This window comes from Seriola dumerili, unplaced genomic scaffold (assembly GCF_002260705.1).
Source record: "Seriola dumerili isolate Sdu_G_001 unplaced genomic scaffold, Sdu_1.0 BDQW01000003.1, whole genome shotgun sequence".
In the NCBI taxonomy this organism is placed as follows: Eukaryota; Metazoa; Chordata; class Actinopteri; order Carangiformes; family Carangidae; genus Seriola; species Seriola dumerili.
In genome coordinates this window covers 13,376,104-13,399,085 of record NW_019174258.1, presented here as the reverse complement: position 1 = coordinate 13,399,085, position 22,982 = coordinate 13,376,104, and the positions used below count along the sequence as shown (strand labels likewise).

The window sequence follows — 22,982 nt, the reverse complement described above, 5'->3', positions numbered from 1 at the left end:
AACACATATTTGTCCGTATTATAATTAAACAGGTGGTTTGCATGCAGCAGGTTCTTCTGATGACAATTCCAGCTCCAAACACCAAACAACATTACTTCTTCATCAAGTCACACGGGCCTGACAGAGGACTCAGGAATTTCATTTATATTCTTGATAATGATGTGAAAACATGGAATGAATAATGCACTTATGTGTTTTATGTTTGTTTTTGATTTTTTTCTGTTTTTTTTTTCTCAATTGAAAGTCACAACTGACAAGCAGAAAGTATGGCTGTATTAAGAAAAAACAGGAATGGCATCACTTGAAACACAGATCAAACTTTCATGTGGAATGCAATTGTGTTGACCGGGCTGCCAGGAGAGACACAATTCAAATTTCTGCCTGTAACAGAAATACATTTTTTAGATAACTGTTTCTTCCAGTTTTGGTTTCTTTCTTGTAATTAGAAAGAAAGAAATCACAACATATACAAGTTGGAGAATCAAATACTTAAATACATTCAACTCTCAACACCTTGTTTCAGTTGATTTTTTAATGTGTCACTCCCCTCTGTTGGTGGGAGTAGAGACATGCAGCCATAAACCAAGTGATGTGCATCATATCCACCAGTGAACCAAAAGTTCAGGATGAACTAGTTTCTAAACAAAACCACAAATTAGTGCTGAATGTGTCTACAGAATGCTCGATGTCCTGTGGTGAGTATAACTGTTTTTGAAGATTTAATTAATTTAATGTTTACTGTAGATTCAGTGGCGACAGAGGTAAGAGATATTGGGTTTTTTTTAGCTTTCTGTCTGTTGCTGCTTCCTCTTTTTATTTCAGAATATCATTTACATTTTTTGGGGGGGGGGGGTTGTTTTTTTTTTACTTCCTTTACTTCACATGAAGCTGTTTGGTTTCAGCAGGTTTCGTCACTTGTTTTTTGTCCTGCTGTCACATCAGCTGTGTTCTGTATTCTCTTCAGTCTAAATCATTTCTACAGGAGCTCAGCAACATACAAAGGTAAGCAGACTATGTATTTGATTCTTCTCAGAACTGCATGATTAACTGTGTATATTGATGTTGATATAAGGCCTATTGGTTATTTAGCTAATTGTATGGAAATAACTTGTGTAAACACATTTGCTGTTGTATTCCCAGTTGAGATCAATAAATGTAGTTTGGTGATTGCAAGTGTGTACATGATTTTTTTTCTTCAGTGTTTTAGTCAGATTTTTTAAAGTATATTTTTTTGGGGGCTTTTTTATGCCTTTATTCAATAGTACAGTAGAGAAACAGGAAATGAGGAGGCAGAGAGAGGGGGAATGACATGCAGCAAAGGCTGTCTAATGCAGGACTCGAACCGGGGCCAGCGAAGACCGTAGCCTCTACACATGGGGCGCCTGCTTAGACCACTACACCACACAACGCCCCTTTTAGTCAGATTTAATGTCTATTTCTTTGCCATATATTTGATGACCAATCAAAAAAGGCAGCAAGGCCTGAATGATAATTTTACTTTTAAATCGTTCTTGTAATAATTCTGATGCATGATACAATTGTATTCTTCTGTTCCAGTCCTTTATATTAGAGTGTATTTTGCTGCTGGTTTCTTTCCTCTTCACTTCACTCTTCTCCTTGTCACTGAGTGTTTATTCACCTTTTGGATGTGGTCTGCTGTATGCTGTGTTGAATTAGATCATAGCCTTCACTGTGATGTATATACATTATATGATTTGATAACACCACTCATGCTCTGAGGAAGGTCTATGGCTGAAATACATTAACAGTGATATTTGGTAAAATGTAAAGCTCTACAGCCATTGCTCCATAGGAATGATTTCATGACACGTATCTGTTAATAAAGCAGAAACAGGTTTTCATTCTGAATGATCCTCTTCACAGGATGAAGTGGTGGTTCCTCTGGTGGCTGCTCCTGTCTTTGGTGTTTCATAATAAATGTCCTAGTGGAAGTCAAATGTCATGTGAGGACAAAAAATCAGATTCATCAGATTCATATGAGGAAGGGGATTCAGGCTCACACGAAGATGAAAATCAAGGTTCATGTCCAAAACATTGTAAATCTGAGATGATTCCAAACAAAAGACCAAGTAAGATTATTTAATACATAGTTTCACATATATATACGTATATATATATATATATGGATATTAACAAAGTATTTGTTCTACAGCGGTTTCAGATGCTAAATGTTGTATGGAAGTCGTGAACAGCATTTTGAACAGTGGAAATGGCCAGGACTCTATTGAGTAAACATTTTAATTACATATCAAAGAATAATTTTTTTTTTAATCTTTTGGGATTTTAATGTTGTGTGAGTAATGTTCGTTTGTTGTTGTTTGTGAATAACTTTAAAAATGTATCAGATATGTACATGGGTTGATGTTGAAGATTAAGGCATTTTGTGATCTAGGTTAAATGTGAGGGTTTAAAACAATTGAAAATCAGACTAATCATTATAATTTCTTGTTCTTTTCCACAAGAACCATTGAGTGTCTAGAACAAATTCTAGAGGAAACACAGGTGAATGAAACTGTATGCATGTCTGTCCCTCATTTGGTGGCTGTCCTGCTCAAACCCAAATACCCTTTTGAAGGCGTGGACATTTATGCCAGTGACACAGAGGTAAGGCTATGTTTGTTCTGTCTTGGAGATTAAGTCAAAGTCAGAGTCATGATGACATTTTGAATTTGATGGTTGATTTTTTAGCCATCTAGTGGCAATGTCCTCCAGTTGTGCCCAGAATTAAATATCTTGGTAACTATTGGATTGGTTGCAATGAAATTTTGTACAAATATTCATGGTTCCCAAATGATGTACTCTGGTGATCCCCCGAACCCCCCCCCCCCCGAATAAGGATGGCATGTAATCTGGCATAAAGTTATTAAATTTTGAATCACATTCCTCAGCCCATCAGAATGAATTGAATAATGTTGGTATTTTCCTCTTGCACCACCAAAAGGTCAAACATTTTAACTTGTCTTATAAATACCTGCAAAACACATTCACATGTATAAGCCATATTAACATACCAACATACTTAAGATGGTGAACATGGAAAGCATTATACCTGCTTCAGCATATTGGCATTGTCATTGTCAGCATGTTTACATGCAGACATTTAGCTCAGTGCAGTGCTGTGCCCAAGTACAGCTGCTAACATGGTTGTAGACACCTAGTCTTGTTTAACAGATACTTGTTTTGCAACAAATACAGGCATTTAAATATTAAGCCATCCTATTTGCCTACGATGAGTAATGTGTAGTAAAATGGAGGCAGACAGGGCAATGCTGCTTACGTGAACTCTTCCTAGTCTTCTTTTCTTTTAATAGTATTGAGTAGTCAGAAGTGTGTTCTCACATATAAACACCAAAGCCAGCTCAACAATAAAATCATTATTGTGACCTATTCAAAATTTTTCCAAAAGGTGAGCAAATTCCCCATCCAAAAGTATGACCTCATATCATGCAGTGTGCTTCTTCATTCTTCATCTCCAAATATACTTTATCTGAATTCTGACCCAGGCTTCCTAATAGAGAATTTATACTGTAGCCTTACTTGTAAATTCAAGTGTTTTTTCTCTCTGATGTAAGATATAAATGAGTTGCATTATTCTGATACAGATATTGTGACATTATTTCTCTTCCTGCTCTGTGCACCTGTTCCTGTTCTTTTTCTGATGTAGGCAGCATTAAACCAGTCGGTCACCAACAGCAAAGTGAATGTTCGACTGCCAAGAGAGTTGTACGCTGGAACAGACAACACGATTGTGTTTTGTATGATTACGTGGCTGCAAACAAACTGGGTCAGAATCTTCACTAATTTATGCAAAATGTTGTCGAAAAGACTCTGTAGAGCTTTTAACAGCGTGCAGTGAAAGGATCACTCTTGGTTTTGCATCTCTTAGCCCAAATTCTATCTTTTTTTTAATTTTTTTAAAGGAACCAAGTCTGGGTCTTATTTTGCCTAGTTGTAGTTAGTAGTATAGTTTTTCTTCCATTGCTTATGACTGAAATCATTTTATTCACTAGTTTGATGACAGAGACACACAGATACTCTCCTATGATCCTGCTACCATCATCTGGCCTACCATTCAGAATTTTGTAGCTATGCCCCTGACCACTAAAATTCAGCTTAGTACATAGGCAATCAGAATTTGAACTCTGAGTTTAAATCATTTACATAAACAATTTTTTTTTTACTTGAAAACCAAGGGACCCAAGTTGTCTATAGCATTTGCACAGCTACTCCACTGGTTCCACTTTGACATGCAGTTCTTGTTATAGTTGTGGGTGCCTTCAATTTTGCAGTATAATTGTAACTTGGTTTGTGTTCATTTCAGTACACTGTAAACATCAGTTTGCAGAGACTGCATGTGGAGAACATGTCCTTAATTATTTGTTAGTGGGCTGTCTCAGTTGTGGGCAGGGACGCTTTTGAAACTAGATGAAACTAGGTCCTTTCCTGTGGTGTGTACATGTATTTGTGTTTACATATTTTTGGAAATAACTTTAAACTCACATGCTTTGAATTAGAAGTTCTAATGTAATACTAAAGGAAACATCCACCCTATGACACCTTTAGGAATAATTTTGTAGCCATTATGAGCTTCTTCCTAGCAGCTGCATGATTTAGTAAAAGGGATGGGTGCAACTCGTGGAATAGTGAACAAGGTTAAAAGAGGAACTATGTGAAATGTCACAATCTGTCTTAATAATACTTGGCGTGGAGACATTTTTGAAATTTAAAGCTCATATATCTTGGAAAGACCGCATTCTCCAACTGTCCACTAACTGCTTATTCTAACCACAGAAGGACAAACTGTGACAACTCATATAAGGCACAGGTCCATTCATTTCAAAATGTTGATAATATGACCAGCATTGTTGTATTCAATTTCTTTGATTGAAGTAAATAGTAGTAGACATTTTTTCTCCATCGTTGTTTTACCTGGCTAAATGTACTTAATGTGGCCCACACAAATGCAAAGGAAACCTAGAGCCACTATTACATGTAAGAGGGGAAAAAAATATTGTAGCGATTTCACACATAAACTTTATATTCTTTATTTTTTGGTTTGTAGTAAGTAGGTAAAGGTAAAGCTCTCTGGGTCATCATTTTGCATAAATAAAACACACAAAAGAAGAAGAGATGTCAGTTTGTGACAAAAAGCAATATCCCCAAATGCAATGGTGCAGTAAGACATGTTTTTAGTAAGGGGAACAAACAGCTGTCACTTTTTTTCCTTATTGCTCTCTGCAGTAACATGCAAATTGTGATTGAATGCAAGATTAGAAAAGTTCTTATGAAGGAAAGTGGGTACAACAAGGTGAATACAATAATTGTCTTGGATAAACTGTCAAACTAATTGAATGACTGTTGTACTATAGACCATACTCAGAGCCCCAGGTGTACTGTATGAAAACAGACTGGTTGGCCTGAGTGTGCGCAGCAAGAATATTTCAGGATTACAGGAGCCTGTCACCATCACCATGGCTCTTTCCACAGACAAAAATGTAACTAAAACTTCATTTCACAGATCATTTACTCCCAATCTTACATTGTGTAACCTTGTCTCATTATCGAATAATGCATGCTTGTATTTTTGTTATTTTTGTCATAGGAGACTAAAAGTCCCAAGTGTGTGTTCTATGATTTTTCAAGAAAAGGTGAGTAACAAAGCATCAGCTTCATCTTGCATAACAATGACTAAGACCGTTATTTCAAAGTATGATTCTTTGTGTCCTTGTGGTAATTCAAGTGTGACACCATCATATGCATTATAGATCCTGTCTTTGTTTGACTTACCAGAATATTGTAGTGAGGGCTGCCTAACCCTTTGGGACAGTGGACAGAGTCACATCACCTGCTCCTGTGACCACCTCACATACTTTGGTGTGCTCTTGGTAGGACTGGCCTTTTTCATCATGAGACAATCACAAAAAAGTGATCAGTGACTCATCAAGACTGCACATTCACACACACACACACACACACACACACACACACACACACACACACACACACACAGAGTAAAACATGTGACACAACAGAAACCACAATGTTGTGTAAAATCCTTAAAAAAAATATAGACATCACAAATGGAGTATATACAGTGGCAAGAAAAAGTATGTGAACCTTTTGGAATTTCATGGTTTTCTGAGTAAATTTGTCATAAAATGTGATTTGATATTCATCTAAGGGTACTGACAAATATAATGTGTCTTAAATAATACCACAAAAAAAATGATCTTTCATGTCTTTACTGAGAATAACCAAAAAATCCTCATAGTGCATGTGGAAAAAGTATGTGAACCCTTGAATTAATGACCTCAAAAAAGCTAATTGGTGTCAGGTTTTAGCATACCTGGAGTCTCGTTAAGACAATGACTTTGGGGGTGTGGACTAAAGCTACTTTGACTGATAAAAACCCCTCAAACTTTTGGAGTTTGTTTTGCAAAAGAAGAACACGTTTATGTGAGCCATGCCTCGCCAAAAAGAGCTTTCAGAGGATCTACGATCAAGAATTGTTGATTTACATAAAGCTGGCAAGGGTTACAAAGTGATTTCAAAGACTTTAGAAATTCACCAGTCTACAGTTAGGCAAACAATCTACAAATGGAGACACTTTGGGATTGTTGCTACTCTACCAAGAAGTGGACGCCCAGTCAAAATGACACCAAGAGCACAACGAAGACTCATCAATGAGGTAAAGAAACAACCCCGAATGACAGCCAAAGATTTGAAGGCATCATTTGGAAATGGCTAACATCTCTGTTCATGAGTCTACAATATGTAAAACATTGAACAAGCAGGGTATCTACGGCAGGACACCACGAAGGAAGCCATTGCTTACTAAAAAGAACATTGCTGCATGCCTGAAGTTTGCAAAAGAGCACACTGACACTCCACAGCGGTATTGGCAAAATGTTTTGTGGACTGATGAAACTAAGATTGAACTATTTGGAAAAAACACCCAGCACTACATCTGGCGTAGAAAGGGCACGGCATATCGTCATGAAAACATCATCCCAACCGTAAAGTATGGTGGAGGAAACCTCATGATTTGGGCCTGCTTTGCTGCATCAGGGCCTGGCCAGCTTGCAATCATTGAGGGGAAGATGAATTCCCAAGTTTATCAGAGAATTCTTCAGGATAATCTGAGACTGTCTGTACATCAGCTGAAACTCTCTAGAAAGTGGGTGATGCAACAGGACAATGACCCAAAACACCGGAGCAAGTCCACAACAGAATGGTTCCAGAAAAACAAAATCCGCCTTTTGGAGTGGCCAAGTCAGAGCCCAGACCTCAACCCAATAGAAATGCTATGGATTATTGACTTGAAGAGAGCCATACACATGAGACGTCCAAAGAATATGGCAGAGCTTAAGCAGTTCTGTCAGGAAGAATGGGCAAAAATTCCTCCTCAACGATGTGCAGTTCTGATCCAGAGCTACAGGAAACGCCTGGTTGAGGTTATTGCTGCTAAGGGGGGGTCAACCAGTTATTAATTCTAAGGGTTCACTTACTTTTTCCACTGCCATTTTGAATGTTGAATGAGTGTGTTCAATAAAGACATGAAAGATCAGATTTTTTCTTGTGTTATTTTAGACACATTATATTTGTCAATACCCTTGACTTAGATGAAGATCAGATCAGATTTTGTGACAAATTTGTTCAGAAAACCATGACATTCCAAAAGGTTCACATACTTTTTCTTGCCACTGTATAATGGGTGAATGTGGGGAAGAGGGGACACGCATTGACACAATGCATCCCCTAGCCTTACATTAACCATCACAAATAAATACCTAACCCTATCCCTAGCCTATTTCTAACCCAAACCCTAAAACCATGTCTTAACCCTCAAAAAGATGTAAATCATTGTCCCCATGTGAAACAACATTCAGATTAAGGTCTTCACCGGGTTATAAGAAGAAAAAATATATGGCTGTTATAAGGCGGTTTAATCTGCATGTGTTATGTACAGTTAGATCTTCATATGACAATGGATGTCATGTGACATCAATATTATCTACATGTTATTACACACTGTTGATGTTACACTGTGATATGTAGAATAATTGTGCACAGTAAGATGACATATAGTACAGAAATTAATTTGTTATGAACTCTGATGTGTTCTTCAACTAAAAAGCATGCACTGCTCTGTAGTGGTATGAATTGCTGTGTCATCCTTGATGCTACCACTAGATGGAACAAGAGTTTAACATTAATCAAATTCTACACAGTGACTTCAAGTACAAGTAGCAATGCCACACGAAAAGATCAATTACCAGTAATCAGGTATTCTAAATTTCTCTTAAGTAATAAAGTATTAACAGCAAAATGCCAAGGTATGCTGGTATTGATAGTTAAATCAGTCGTTATGTACAAGGCTTTATGAAACACTCCTTATCCTATATTTAAAGTATATTCTATTCTATTCTATCTATTATTATTACTGATGTGGTAACGTGTAAGGAGCAATTTAATGTTAAAACTGGATGTCGGCGGACTTGCTTTTAGCAATGTTGTGTACTGTAACATAGTTTAATTTGTAACTACTGTCGAAATACAGAAAGTGTGCAGGTGCGAGACAAAATTAATGTATTTCATTATGTATCATCTATTTTCTCCGCAGGTGCCTGCTGACATCTCACCTGAAGACCAGGAGATTCTGAAATACATCTCTCTGATTGGCTGTAGTCTTTCACTTTTTGCCCTGGTCATCACCATTTTCCTGTTCATCATCAATAGGTACTTTTCACCGTCATTTATACCCTCTTATCTTCATCCTACCCTCCCTCTGATATATTTTCATTTAAAGCAGCATCCTTTCCTCCTTGCAGTTACTTAAAAATGCTACCACTGTCACTATGCAGAGTTCCCACGCATCATGCAAAACCTGGAAAACAGATGATTTCCAGTCATTGAAAACACATGCAAAATGAGAGAACAAGTAAAATGTCCTGTGTTGTCCTGGAAAATTATTTCAACATTCTCCCGTTGTCGGACTAAGTCATGTTCAGGATCATGTTGATGTTCGAATGGTCGGCCAGTTTATGGACAGCAGTATTTTTGAATAGGCGGCTATCATCATTGTTTGGCAATGCTGTAAAGGCAGCCTGAAGTCACGTCACATGCTGCAGGTTGAATGATTTACAACGGAAGTGGCTGAAACTCAGTTAGATTATCCTTTAAAAGTATGTATGTTCTTGTTACTAGTAAGGAGGCTAAAGTGTGATAAACTGACACAGCGTCAGTAAATAATCTTAGCAAATTCAACTTTGAATCGTACATTTAGCTGTAAAGTTCAGTATAGATTTGTCAGTAGTGAACGTTGTTGGCTACTATTTGGGTTATTGGCTTTAATGGTTAATATAATTCATGAGGAAAAAGTTAATCAGGTTATACATTCATATTGATGATAATAATGATACATTCTTATTTGACAAAGATCAATTTGTCATAATTTCATAATTAATTAAGCATGTAAGAGATGATTTCATGTATAAGTTTAGACTGCTCTTATTTCAAATCAGACTTCCACAGATAGGAAGATATTGTTGTATGGTGTGATTCCTGTCATATGAGCTTGATCATCACTAAAAATGTCCTGTAAAATGATCTTGAGAGAATAGTGGGAACCCTGCTATGATATGTCTGTGCATAATTTAACGCAGATCAATTCTTCTCTGTTTGACAGAAAAGTTAGAGCAGATGTCGCTATGAAGATCCACATCAACCTCGCCGTTGCCCTAATCCTACTCAACATACACTTTATGCCCAGTAAGGCAGTGGCGGATCTGTCCTCCACTTGGCTTTGCTTTTACGTGGCTGTTAGTCTTCACTACTCCCTACTGGCCTCTTTCAGCTGGATGGCCTTGGAGGGGTTCCACATCTACCTTCTCCTAGTCAGAGTCTTCAATATCTATGTCAAGAGATACCTGCTCAAACTGGCTGTGGTGGGATGGGGTGAGTGGCGTCACCAAGGCCAGGGACCCACAAGTTGTAAGTATCAGTTTAAGTGAAAAGATCAATGCCTTGCTTTAATCCTTGTGTTTCCTGCAGGTGTTCCTGCAGTCATTGTGTCACTGGTGATGATCATAGACAGAGACGCCTATGGTCACGTCTCTGTGGACTCTTCTAACCCCAACAGCACTATGATGTAAGGGAGAAGAGGGACAAATTTGCAAGCATGTACAATCTAGACTAATAAGTAACTTACAGTCTACATGCAAAGTGTTTTGCATGTGCATCAGAGGGTCTGTGTATTTGAGGACCATTCACAGTTACAACAGTAAATCATAAGAGGAAATAGCTTCCATTTCATTGGCAGCAAACCCTTACCAAACATCTAATATCCTAAAGTTAAAACATTGAATTCCTACTAACTCCAGGGATATTATTACTGCGTATAATGAATTCTGTAGACACCTGAATCTGTACTTGTATTACAGAATGTTTGATTTGACAGTTTATGATTTTAAGTTGTTATTTATTCTCCCTCACTTTGCAGATGCTATATAACCAATGACACAGTAAAGCTGGTGACTACAGTGGGAGTATTTGCCCTGGTGTTCATCTTTAATGTAATCTTGTTCGGGGTGACAGTCAGACGTGTTTTGAGTTCCCACCCTAGCAATGAGGTATGGGTCAAGCTGCACTGTTTGCATTCTGCTCTTCTTGCCTTAAAAAAGAGAAAAGACTAAAGAATATATGTATATTTACATTATATGTACATATATATGCACTATCATCATAACCTTTCATTCCTGTCTGGTAAATACATTTGATATGCATGCAATGTGTTTACACTCAGGAGTTTTCTAAACTAGGTTAAAAGCAGTTTTGGTGTTCACATACATTTGATGGTGCCTAACTGATAGTCTCTGATTGTCTATGACCTGCTAAAATGGGCAGAGTGACAGTGCCAGAGTCAAGCGAGACATCTGTACCCTGATGGGAGTCGTCACTCTCCTTGGCATCACCTGGGGCCTGATATTCTTCTCATTTGGCCACCTGACCACTCCTGGCCTCTATATGTTCTGCATCCTGAGCTCACTGCAAGGTCTGAACAAGCTGCTTCCACATGTTTGACTCTATTATGTTCTGATGTTGCTGTAAATATAACAGAAAGGTTTACATGAGACAAATTTAAAAGATTCTGTATATGTTGTGGTACCTAATATACCACATAGTGTAACTGCAACATTGCCAATTTATGATGGTGGGAAATGTATACATTCAGATTGGGCCATATGAATTGGAATAAGGAAGTGTGTAACTTCCAGAATTACTGAAAGCTAACCGCAGCAAGTCTTTGTATTACTACCCGTTTATGCCCAACTAAGTTGGTTAAGAGCAGAAACTGGAAACCTTTGTCCATTCCACACCATACAGGCCTACCTGGCTGTAAATGTGTAATGGAAACACAAATTTGTACAGCAGAGCAAGGACAGTTTTCTGTGTCATCAAATAAAGGGATAAAGTCTCTGGATTCTTACCCATGCAGGTTGAGGAATTTTATTCCTGTTGCAAGCTGACATGATTACAGGAAAAGCTTCATCTATTGTAAGACACTTGCATCGTCAAGAATATATGGTGCATAGTTTTAAAATACATGCTTTATATTGTTGCGGATGCTGGCCTGGCTATTTGTATATTGATAAAGAGCGACCAGGCACATTTAGATTGTTTATCAGTGGAATTTGCATGAATTGCACAATCCTCTCCTCCTCTTGTATACACTCTCAAACACTACACTTCTCTTTCTGACTCACACAGGTTTCTTCATCTTCCTGTGGTTTGTGATGTCTCTGAAGAAGAATAGAAACTCAGCTACAAAGACAAGCAAAGAAACACATACCAGCAACACCTAAGCCTTATATTATACCAAGCCATTTTTGTGTGTGTGTTTATGGGTGTCGGGGGAAGTTATACTGAAATACTATAAAGTTTGACATCATTATTTCTAGTTTAGATCAGTGCTAATTTAAAGTGTCATAAATATACCCGTGTTGTGCTCATAAAAACTTTGTGGTGAGGGGTTTATTTAACCATCCATTGGGCAAAATGCAGGAAAACATTACATTATTTTACCTCAACCACTATGTTCACAAGTGTATGAACATTTGAACCAAGGAGTATTTATCTGTGATAGTCACACCTTTAGCAACTCTTTCATTTTGAAAGAAAAGCTGTGTCAGGAAACCAACTAAACAAAAAGAGAAGCAGCTCTAATTCTCCAGCCCATAATTTATTATATTGTAGGTGTGGTTGTGCATTGTAACCCTAGTTCTCTGCAGGCAGTAGGAGCCCTCGTGCCAAAATACTTATACTACTGTGCTCTGCATCCTCTAAACTTCATTGTCTGGTGCATTGGCAGATAATCGTAAGAAAATGTAAGAGTATGGGAAAATGGTGAAGTGATGATATGATCCCAGGATGACTGTTAGGGAAGAGAGAGAAAGCACCAAGTATGTCTACTGGCTAATGCATCCACTCCCACTGGATCATCCACAGGTGAGAGGGAAAACAGGAACTGGCGCAGGTTGTTTTTCTGCCTCAAAGCACACATACAGTGCCTTTCCTGCATCGTGGCCACATCTGATCTGGGTTTTAAGTGCAACTCACCAGGTAGATTCTGTCTCCTACACCTGCAGCACAGTGCAATAGAAATATATCTGTTGTATATTCTATTTGAAATACTGATACTGTATGTGAACATTTTTCCCGAATTGTTTTTTGTTAGAATTTTGTCATACACATATTAAACTTTTTTCATATATATTTATGCAATGACAGTGTGGTTGTATGTATGTGCATAAATTATTTTAATGTGCAGGTTTTTAACCGTTACTACTTCACTATAGGCTGGCATATCAATATAATAGTCTTTAGTGGTTTTCTGCATCAGGACTTTTTTGTACATAATTTCACACTTCTGTTGACATATAAAAATCAAACAAACTCACCTGGTATAATTTTGTTGCTCTGATAAAAAAAGATTTGCATAAGACAAACACCTCCGGCAGAGCGAACACAAGCACTGTTGTATTCTACTTTAAACCCCCAGTCATGAGCACAGCTCACTAGTGTTTGTCTGGTTCATCCTGTTCACGTCAGAGGTAAGAAGAGAACTACTTCTCTCCTTTATTAGGATATATTATTGTGATGTTCATTTTTGATGAATTTGATCTAAAAGAAAAGTTGAACATGTCAATTAGTTTTATAGATATAGATTTGATAGAGGGGCTTCAACTGTGGAACTGTACAAAAGTTGAAGTTGAGTTTCCTTTAATTGACCAGCTATAGGGTGAGACTCAAAAAGCCATAGCAAGTATGTCTGTTGTTTGCTCTTTGAGTCTTGGATGTTTTTGAGTTTTGAATTTTAGGTAAAGTGACCCCATATTTGTCTTTGTTATTTGGGTGTAGACGGGGTCCATGGACAAGAGACAAAGACTAGCATGGGAAAAAAAATGTAATTGTTTTGTTCTTTATGCATTTATAGCACAGTTGGAAACTTGAGAGTAAGTTCATATTTGTGAGTATTTGTTTTCATGTCACTTGCAGAACACTTTTTCAGGAATAGAAAATGAGTTTCTTTGTTGTAGCAGAGGTTGATTTCTTGTCTGACCACGCAAAAGTATTTTCTTTTGGATGACATTTGCCTGACAGCTGAGATACACTAAATGTATTTGTACTAAAATGTAACTTTATTTCTACTTCTTATTTATTCCAGTAGTCACAGAGGAAGAACAATGGTTCCTTTACTGCTGTTACTGCTGCTGCCTGAATCACTTGCTGACCAAAGTACGAATGTTGATTTTATTAGTTTAGCTTTTGCACACCAAAGAAAGAGTGTTTGTATCTATTCAAAATCAATGGAAATAGATATTACTTGTTTCTTTCTAATTTTTGTCTTTGATTTTTACTTGTCACAAACTTAAAGAAACAGTGTACCTGAAATTGAAAACATATCTATTATACACCCAGCCTATTCCAGTCAAAGCAGCAGCACACAGAGAGTTCATCTAGCACAGTAGAACACAACAGAACTGTCTGAGACCTGGTTCTGTGGAGTTCTCTTTGGCTATGTGCACACTAATAAGTCTGCATTTTAAAAAACTGTTTTAAAATGAAAACTTTCCCACACGCGTGAATTAGCTCCATGCCGGAATTTATAAATTAAACTAACACACATGAAAATGCATATCACATGAACACTGGGTATGCAAGAAGCAAACTGTCTACTCTGCAGTTGGTTAGTTGCAGAAAAGGAACGAGGAACAGCAAAGACAGTTGTAAAGTGATAAAATACAGAATTACCTGCACAACAGCTGCTACTAAAGACAACAAGGTCAGTAACACTTGGAAATCATTATCTATGTTGCATTCACCACTGGTGGTCATCACTTATAAGACCCAATCAGGGAGTGATCTGGAATAGTGCGGATGCCAGGTGTAAACCAAGCGGCAACCTCCGAGGCTAAAAAATAAAGCCAACACGGAAGTACAAAAAAACTTCAGTTCTCGGAATGGCCGCTTGAGGCTGACCCCAAAAGCAAGTCAATCCCCATAGACTCCCACTTTAAAATGCCTTACTTTATAGGAGAAATAAACCCGTTTACAGCCTGGTACAAAAAAACAGTTTTAGTCTCTATAGCTAAATTCCTCCTTCATAACAACTGTTTGGGGGGTGAATTTTTAAATTTTATTAAAGCTTAAAGTTCTGCACAAATGAGGGGGACTGGTGGGCAATGGCATGCCTGCCACAAGCCGGCATGCACCAAAGTCTCGGCTCGACACGTGCCCCTACTCTTTGCCCATTTTTGTATTAGCCCAGAGTCCGGCAGGATTAGGTACTGGCAAGATGGCGACGGCGTTAACGGCCCTCTCTGAGCTTCAAAACAACTCTTCAGAAACCTATGGGCGATGTCACGGACACTAGGTCCAACTTTATTTACATTCTATGGTGTAAACGTAGCAACAGTTGTGCGTTTTAAAACTGAAGCGTATTAGTGTGGATACAGCCTCAGATTTCCTCCATTTGTTGCAGTAATCCTACAGCCTACCATGTGATCATCATCTGGAGTCAATAAAATCTGAAAATGCCTGAATTGTAATTCTAATGTTTCTACACAATGAGTCATCTACTGAACCATTAAACATTTAGAAAAATTTTATTTTTCATGTCACTGTGATTGAAGACAGTAAGATACACTGATACAATGATTGAATCTTGTCTTGTGTTTCTGTTCTCTTCAGTTTGTTTCAACATTTCAAACAGCAACATTAACATTACCCTACCAGATGGTAACATCGTTGAAAACCAGGCTATGGGTGTGAACTGCAAGGTTGATGGACAGCCCTGCATCTTTCAGTGCACATTCAGCAATCAGACATGGTTCAATGGATCATCTGGTTGCTTAGACACCAAAGTGACAACGTTTATTGACAAGAATATATATAACATAGAACCATGTAAGTAAAGTGTCTCTCAAGTAGGCTGCTGACTTTGTACACATAGGCCTTTAAAAGTGGGCAGCACTGTCCTCTGCACTATGCAGCACATTATCTCTGATAGAGTCAGAAAGTGTTCAAAGGTACAGCAGCTGATTTATATCCATCCCCTACTGGCCTGTTTCCTCAAACAGGGTGATCATATGTCTGCATCTAATATGTGATTCCTATGTCACTTCTCAGATAGCAATTGCACCCAATACTTTTGCAAGCAGAGCTCCATCTCATCACTGATTACACCTCTGGATAGTCTCACCGCTGACCAGAGGGAAATGATGCAACTCTTCTACATAAGGGATTCCTGTGCAGAGCTCTTCAGTACCAGCCATCAAGTCAAGAAGGACTTTATAAAGTAAGTGTCAGTCCTGCTGCATGTGCTACTCTGTGTGCTGCTGAATAGACACATTTGTTTCATTCATTCATTCATATTATTGTCTGCACTACTGTTTGTTTTTAGCCATGGCCGTAGGGATAGCAACGTCGGTCTGTTGATCCACCACTTTGGTCCAGAATAAAATATCTCAACAATTATTGGATGAGTTGGCACTAAATTTGGTTCAGACATTCATGGTTCCCCTATAGACGTTGATCCGTTGACTTTTCCTCTTGCAACATCAAGAGGTTGACAGTTGTGGTTTTGAATGTCTTAACAACCATCGGATGGGTTGCCATGAAATATTGCACACACATTCATGCTCCCGCCAGGATGAACTCAGATGACTTTTCATCCAGCACCATCATCAGGTCAAAATGTCAAAAAGTCTAATATTTAGGTTTACGGCCATCATCCTCTGCTGTGCTTTATGGTTAGTGCTAATAAGCAAATGTTAGCATGCTAACAAGCTGAACTATGATGACAAATATGATAAATAAATGAAAGGATAGGGTAGTCTTTTGTAATCTATCTCTCTATACTTGATGTAAACTTGATTTAACTGATCGACTGTTTGCACGACTAGACAACTGCTTCTTGGTTCTTTCTGCAGTGCAGAAAGACAGATAATCCATAACATCATGGGAACATCCCGGCTTGAGAATGGAGGCTCCAAAAAATACAACCTGAGGGTGTTGTCTCTGAATGTGGTTAACATCAGTGATGCTGAACTCAACTCTACAGAACCTAAGATCCAGATAGATGCTCCACAGGTACACTAGCTTTGATGGAGACGGTGCTGATGAATTTAAAAGGAACAGTGATGATTAAGATAGCATGACGCCACAAACTACCCGACATTGATCATCATCTTCTTATATCCACTGTTAGCTGCTGCATGAGAATGCATCATTTGTCCCTGACATTTGGCTGCCGGTGAATGACCTGCACAACATCCCTAAGAAGGATAGGATTATTGGTTTGGTCAGCTACATGCAGCACAACCAGTTCCAAGTATATCCTCTGTCCTCTTTACTCTTGAGTTAATCTATCCTGACACCTTCATGTTTCAATTCATATAATTACATTTACAATTTAGTCCCTGTTATGGCTCTCGGTCATTATTGGTTTGACATTGAACATTTTAAATGTCTCTCTCTTTTAACAACCATTATATATATTATGATTATATAGTATTTCAATTATATCATATGCACACTGCTGTAAGTCATGGTGTCCTGTGTTTCCTGCCATGACTATAATGAAACTGTCTCATTAGTTCAAACAGGAGAATATCTCATCGATGGTCCTCAGGATTGAACTACTTGGGGAGCCCCTTAAAAATCTGAAAACGCCAATCCAGATGATTTTTAGAGTTTCTACACATGTACATATGGATGTAAGTCTGTTTATGCATGCACTCTTTAATATTATCAGTAGGTTCTGTCAAGATATCGAAACTGAGTAGAGGTCAAAGGTCAAAGGTCAATGTCAGGGTGACCTCACAAAATGTGGTTTTGGCCACGTGACTGCAATATCTCCATAACACATTTAGATTCTTCATATTTGGTATAAATGTTCACTTGGACTCAATGCCTGAACTGATTAGATTTTGGTGGTCAAAAGTCAAGGTCAGTGTGACCTCACAAAAAACTTTTTAGCCATAACTCAAGACTTCACAATTATGACAAAATTTCACACAAATAGTTAAAATTATAGATGAATCTGGATAAACAGCGATGTAACCTGAAACTAGTTTGTGTGGCGGAGGGATACAACCGCGAGGTGGTATTTTTATTATTATTTTTTTTAACTTTTGATTTATTGGATAAACTTCTCTAACTGTGCAGTATGTATGGTATATACAAGTTAATTTCAAAGCGGCTTTATATTTTTGTTTTTTACAGAATGACTCAAGGTTACAGTGTTGCTATTTTGATGAAGGCGGTAGGTGTACTGTGTGTCAGTTTATGCTGACCTAACTTTGTGATTTTTCATCTTTGATTCATCTAATTATTATGTATTAACTATGTAATGAATATATGTAATTATAGTGTCTTAGGTATTAAGTGTGAGTGTTTGTGACATACAGTGGAATTTTTTTTTTAATGCCTTTTAAGGATATTTTGCTAAACAGACAGCAAGCATTAGGCCTAATTAACTAAATGATTAAGTTAACTTGTATTGTTCATGTTCCCAGAATGGCTCTGGAAAACTAATGGATGTGAGACAAACAACACTAACCAAACTGACATTATTTGCAACTGCAACCATGCAACACCCTTTGCAGTTCTATTGGTAAAGAGACACACTTAATTTGACTGACATGTTCCTGATGGTATATTACTATAACTTATACATAACTTTAATCATACAAAACCTTTCATAAAAGAAATAATAAATACAGCACTGGTATTATCGTTATATGAAACAATCCTGTTGCTTACATTTATGACTTATTACTAGTTGTTAGTAAAAGTTTATCTGTAAATTGCGAGCAGTTAATCACTATCCCATCTTTTCTGTAGATAAGAAACTCAATTGCAGAAGACCACTGGAAAATACTGTCATACCTCAGTTACATAGGTTGCAGCCTGTCTGCTTTCTTCACTGCTTTGTCCCTCGTGTTGTACGTCTTCAGTCGGTAGGTATAAATGTATTCTTTGCATTCTGTGCAGATATTTGGTGAGGTCCAAAAGTCTGATACCAACTGAGACCAGACGATGGTATGATGTGTACGATATGTAGTATGTAAATATTACATATATACATAATATGTAAATATGCCATGCAATGCTAAAATCCAGCAGATTCACACATGACCAAACATAAGCTACACATCGAGGGATTCAATGACACACGCCTGTATATAACCTATAACCAATAATCACATCCATGCTCTCTGACTTTGTTCACCATTTCAGTCATTCTGGTCCGAGGTCGCTAAGAGACCCCCATCATCCTTTTCTCCTGCCTTTATTGTTGCATTCCTTTTTCTTGTAGTGCTATCACCATGTTCATAAGTCCAATACTGTGAAACCACAGATAGAAATCTGTATTGCATCACTCATATAAAACAGTGACCGACTCATAAAAATAGTGTTTCATAACACTATTAGATGAAGCCCCAAACGGCACAGGTTTGAAACCCCAAGTCTTCTACTTAAAATTAAAAAACAAGATTAAAAAAAACCCCGAAATAAACAGAAGAATAAAAGTAAAGGATTCAGCTTTGGATTGGTGTTTTCAGATCGTAATGCTGCAGTTACATGTTAAGAGATGATACATCCAGAATCAGAAACCACTCATCTTACCTGTTCCTGTGGGTTGATCACATGTCCCTCCTGTTCTCCTTCTCTCTCCTCCTCAGAAACCACAGAATGGATTACTCCATTTCTATTCATGTATCTCTGAGCGGGGCCTTGTTTATGCTCAATATAACCTTCCTGCTGACTGAGTGGGGGGCCACGGTGGAGCCAGACTGGGTGTGTGTATTTGTCGCAGCTGTCATGCACTACTCCTTGCTCTGCTGCTTCACCTGGATGGCTATTGAGGCACTTCACCTCTATCTACTGCTAATAAAGGTGTTTAACACCTACTACAAACACTACATGGTCAAACTGTCTCTTGCTGGATGGGGTGAGTGTTGCGAGAGCACCTACTGTATTTACTAGATGCTGTGGTGTATGTGTGATGACTGACATGACACCAGTATTACTAGGACACTGACAGAAAGTCAGTATGTTTTAAGAAACACTAATAAAGGAAACTATTTCTGAGGAAATCCACTGAGCTTCCTTATTCACAGAAAGAAGGCAACTGGGGCGTCTATTGTAGGTGGATGATATGAATATCTCTGGATGAATGTTTTCCTTCATCAAACTCCATTGCATAGAGTATCTCCTGGAATAGCGCCCCTACAGCGGGAAGCATACTGGACTTGGTTGTCATGATTACAATTATAAACACGTGGATCGTACCAACCTTTGATGTCATGGTTACTATAATAATAGGTCTAGGCACTAAAACTACTTGGTTATGTTTAGGAAAAACTTGTGATTTAGTTTGAAATAAGTACTTCCTCTACATTAGATGGTCTTTGTTGTCATGGTTACAATAATAACAATGTGGTTAACATTGCTGAACGGTCATGGATAATAGAAACAACATATCCCCCTAATAACCTGCTGCACAAACGACCTGTGGGCTCATTTTTACAAAAGGACAGTAGCCCACAACCTCATATATATCACACACTGATGTAAAATAATGTTAAACTGTGTGTGTGTGTGTGTGTGTGTGTGTGTGTGTGTGTGTGTGTGTGTGTGATTCTCAGGGATCCCTGGTGTAATCGTGGCAGTCTCTGCAGGATTGCAGGACTTCAGACAGTTTTATGGAGTTACACAAACAACCATGGCCAATACTAACCAAACGAATGCTATGTGAGTAAATTGTAATTGCTTTTATATATTATATATATATTTTTTATATATAAATGTATAAATATATATATGATATATATCATATATATATCATTTGTAAGTGACTTTGGATAAAAGCATCTGCCAAATGACTAAATGTAAATGTAATGTATAAGACTGTTCTAATCTTGGTAAATTGGTAGATAATAATTTGGCGAAACCCATGGGTACTGGTGGAAACATCAGTGCAGTTTACAGTAATAAAATAAAACTATTTGAATCCTTCATGGGAATGGTGGTGTCACATTTGAAATAAGGAGAGCCAGAACCCAATTGCAGATTCAAAAAGGGAACAAAATTTACAAAAAATGAAAATCATCAACAGGGAAAAAACTAACCGAGGACCACTCAAGCGGCTGCTGAGGGAAAAACAACAAAAAGAACCAAAAAACCACAAGGAGCAAAAAAACTCAGGAATAAACTAAAGTTGTCCAGGATCAAAAAATACTCACTAGCACACTAGAAATAACACTGGAAATACTGAGCAGGAGGCGAGGCAGGTTCTCGTGAATCGTGAGGAACAGCAGGCATACGAATGAATCGTGTGGCACAGGGGAATGTTTGGCAGAGGCTTAAATAACCAGGCTGATTGCAAGGAATCAGGAACAGGTGAGGGCAATGAGGCTGCTGCTGAGAACCGGCCCCGCCCCTCCGCGTTGCCCTGAGTGAGAGAGGAGACAGAGGTTAAATGGACTACAATTATATGGAGAAGTAAATACAGAATGTAAATACATTGAATGGCTACTGTAAAAAAATGATAACTATAAATAGTATCAAAAACAGGGCTCATAAAAAACATAAGGATTGAAACTTAAAACGTTCATGATCATTTTTCTGTTCTTTTCACTGTACTGTACGTACCCTGTATACCCACATCTGTCTTCTCTGCAATATTAGGAATCTATATTCTGATAGTCTTATGGATTACCTGCCTGTCCCACAGCTGCTGGATCAAAGATGACTCCTTCTTCTACGCCTTGAACCTGGTGTATTTCACCCTCATATTCATCTTCAACTCTGGCATATTGATGGCAGTGGCCTCGAGCATCTGTAAGATGAAACAAGTGCTCAGGAACAGCTTGAACCTTGGACGAGAGACTGAGGGAAAGACTCACAGCAACTCACAGAGGTTCAGTGACTCCTGCAGGAATAGCCTCACTGTGGTGGCTCTTACCTGCCTGATGGGGACCACCTGGGGCCTGGCCTTCCTGGGCTCAGGATATGTCAACTACCCCATCCTCTACCTTTTCTGTATCCTCAACTCCACACAAGGTATGCTCTCAGTTTGGTTTGAGTAGTGTTTGACTCTGAGGGCTTTTGTCTTTTACCAGCTCACAAACCCACCTAACATGTGTGTCTCTTTGTCAAGGTTTCTTTATCTTCCTGTGGGTCTGTCTATCAGTCAAGAAGCAGAGGAAGAGAGACATGGAGGACAGATTGAGTTCAACTCCAGTGAAGACTTCAGGAGTCAAATCTGACTAGACCTCCTTTCCTGTGATTGCAAACCTCCCATGTAATCCCATGTACCCATAGCAGTAGAAACTACTGCATATAACCCCGTCAACATTAACTGTAAACTTTTAATCAAACTTTTTAAAACATTTTCTATAAAATGCTATAAAAGTGAAGTTATTTCCTCTGCTAACTTACTGCAAAATATTATGCATGTGTTTTTTGGATAAAATTTTAATTAATCAATATGGGAGACTGATCTAGTTTTAATTAAATGCACAGTATGTGTCTTTTGCCATTAGGGGTCCCTCAAGCTAACAAAAGGGAGGAGTTGTATTCTTCACCACCATCACTGTAAGCTCCTCCTGGTTAGAATTCCTTCTGCGTCAGTGGTTCAGGAGGTTTTTACCAGCAGCTGAATTATCCACTAGACCCGGTGATTACTATAAAAGCATACTATTGAATCCTTGCTTTGGTTACTAAGTATTAAAAGAGTTATATCTCATGCACAGTTCTTTCAGTGTTGGTGTTATCAAAGTTCAGATTTGGCATTTAAATGTAGTATCTCTTATTTTATTTCAAATTGAAACTGCTGCACCACGTAACTTTTCAAACGCTTACAGTCTGGTCTGTATGTGACAGCTGAGTTCACATTTTAAGACAAAATGTGAAAAGATAAATAAACACACCATACAAATAAAGTAATAAAAATATAATATAAATAATAAAAATAAAGTTAAACATGAGCTCTGTCTTTTGTAGAGATTTCAGGTCTTTTTAACTGAAATCAATCAGCACAGAAATGCGTCTCATTGCTCTTCAAAACTCAGAGGCTCTCATACTGTGCAAACACACTGTAAATTAAATTGTACCCCTCATACATTATAATCATATAATATGAATCAGATTTCCGGCATATCACCCTCACAGCATACTCCGAACCACCATCATGTGATAAACCATATGTAGATAGTGTTCTCACTCACTCATGAAGGAAACCTCAACTGTGCAGCAGATCTTGATTACAGTTTTTCCCATCACACTCTCACACATCTGGTTTTCTATGACTCATATAGTTGCTGATTTTTTTGGAGTGAACCACATACAAGTAATGACTAACATTCATCACTTTGCTTCATGGTAAACTT

At 38.0% G+C, this 22,982-nt stretch overlaps 2 protein-coding genes across 2 annotated transcripts; both read left to right on the top strand.

Moving 5' to 3' along the window:
- The first annotated feature begins 937 nt into the window (after positions 1 to 937).
- LOC111220882 (adhesion G-protein coupled receptor G5-like) lies at positions 938 to 12,758 on the top strand. Its single transcript, XM_022744149.1, has 14 exons — positions 938 to 1,002; positions 1,885 to 2,090; positions 2,174 to 2,249; positions 2,484 to 2,625; positions 3,686 to 3,805; positions 5,391 to 5,516; positions 5,624 to 5,669; positions 5,812 to 5,906; positions 8,645 to 8,760; positions 9,710 to 9,978; positions 10,075 to 10,171; positions 10,523 to 10,652; positions 10,927 to 11,074; positions 11,791 to 12,758. The coding sequence occupies exons 2-14, from the start codon at positions 1,886 to 1,888 to the stop codon at positions 11,883 to 11,885; spliced, it is 1,665 nt and encodes a 554-aa protein (XP_022599870.1). The 5' UTR covers positions 938 to 1,002; position 1,885; the 3' UTR covers positions 11,886 to 12,758.
- Positions 12,759 to 13,114: 356 nt separating this feature from the next.
- LOC111221151 (adhesion G-protein coupled receptor G2-like) lies at positions 13,115 to 22,328 on the top strand. Its single transcript, XM_022744500.1, has 14 exons — positions 13,115 to 13,133; positions 13,748 to 13,818; positions 15,274 to 15,489; positions 15,712 to 15,880; positions 16,515 to 16,674; positions 16,793 to 16,915; positions 17,181 to 17,300; positions 17,809 to 17,848; positions 18,102 to 18,199; positions 18,430 to 18,545; positions 19,272 to 19,540; positions 20,238 to 20,343; positions 21,326 to 21,654; positions 21,752 to 22,328. The coding sequence occupies exons 2-14, from the start codon at positions 13,767 to 13,769 to the stop codon at positions 21,862 to 21,864; spliced, it is 1,911 nt and encodes a 636-aa protein (XP_022600221.1). The 5' UTR covers positions 13,115 to 13,133; positions 13,748 to 13,766; the 3' UTR covers positions 21,865 to 22,328.
- Positions 22,329 to 22,982: the final 654 nt, after the last annotated feature.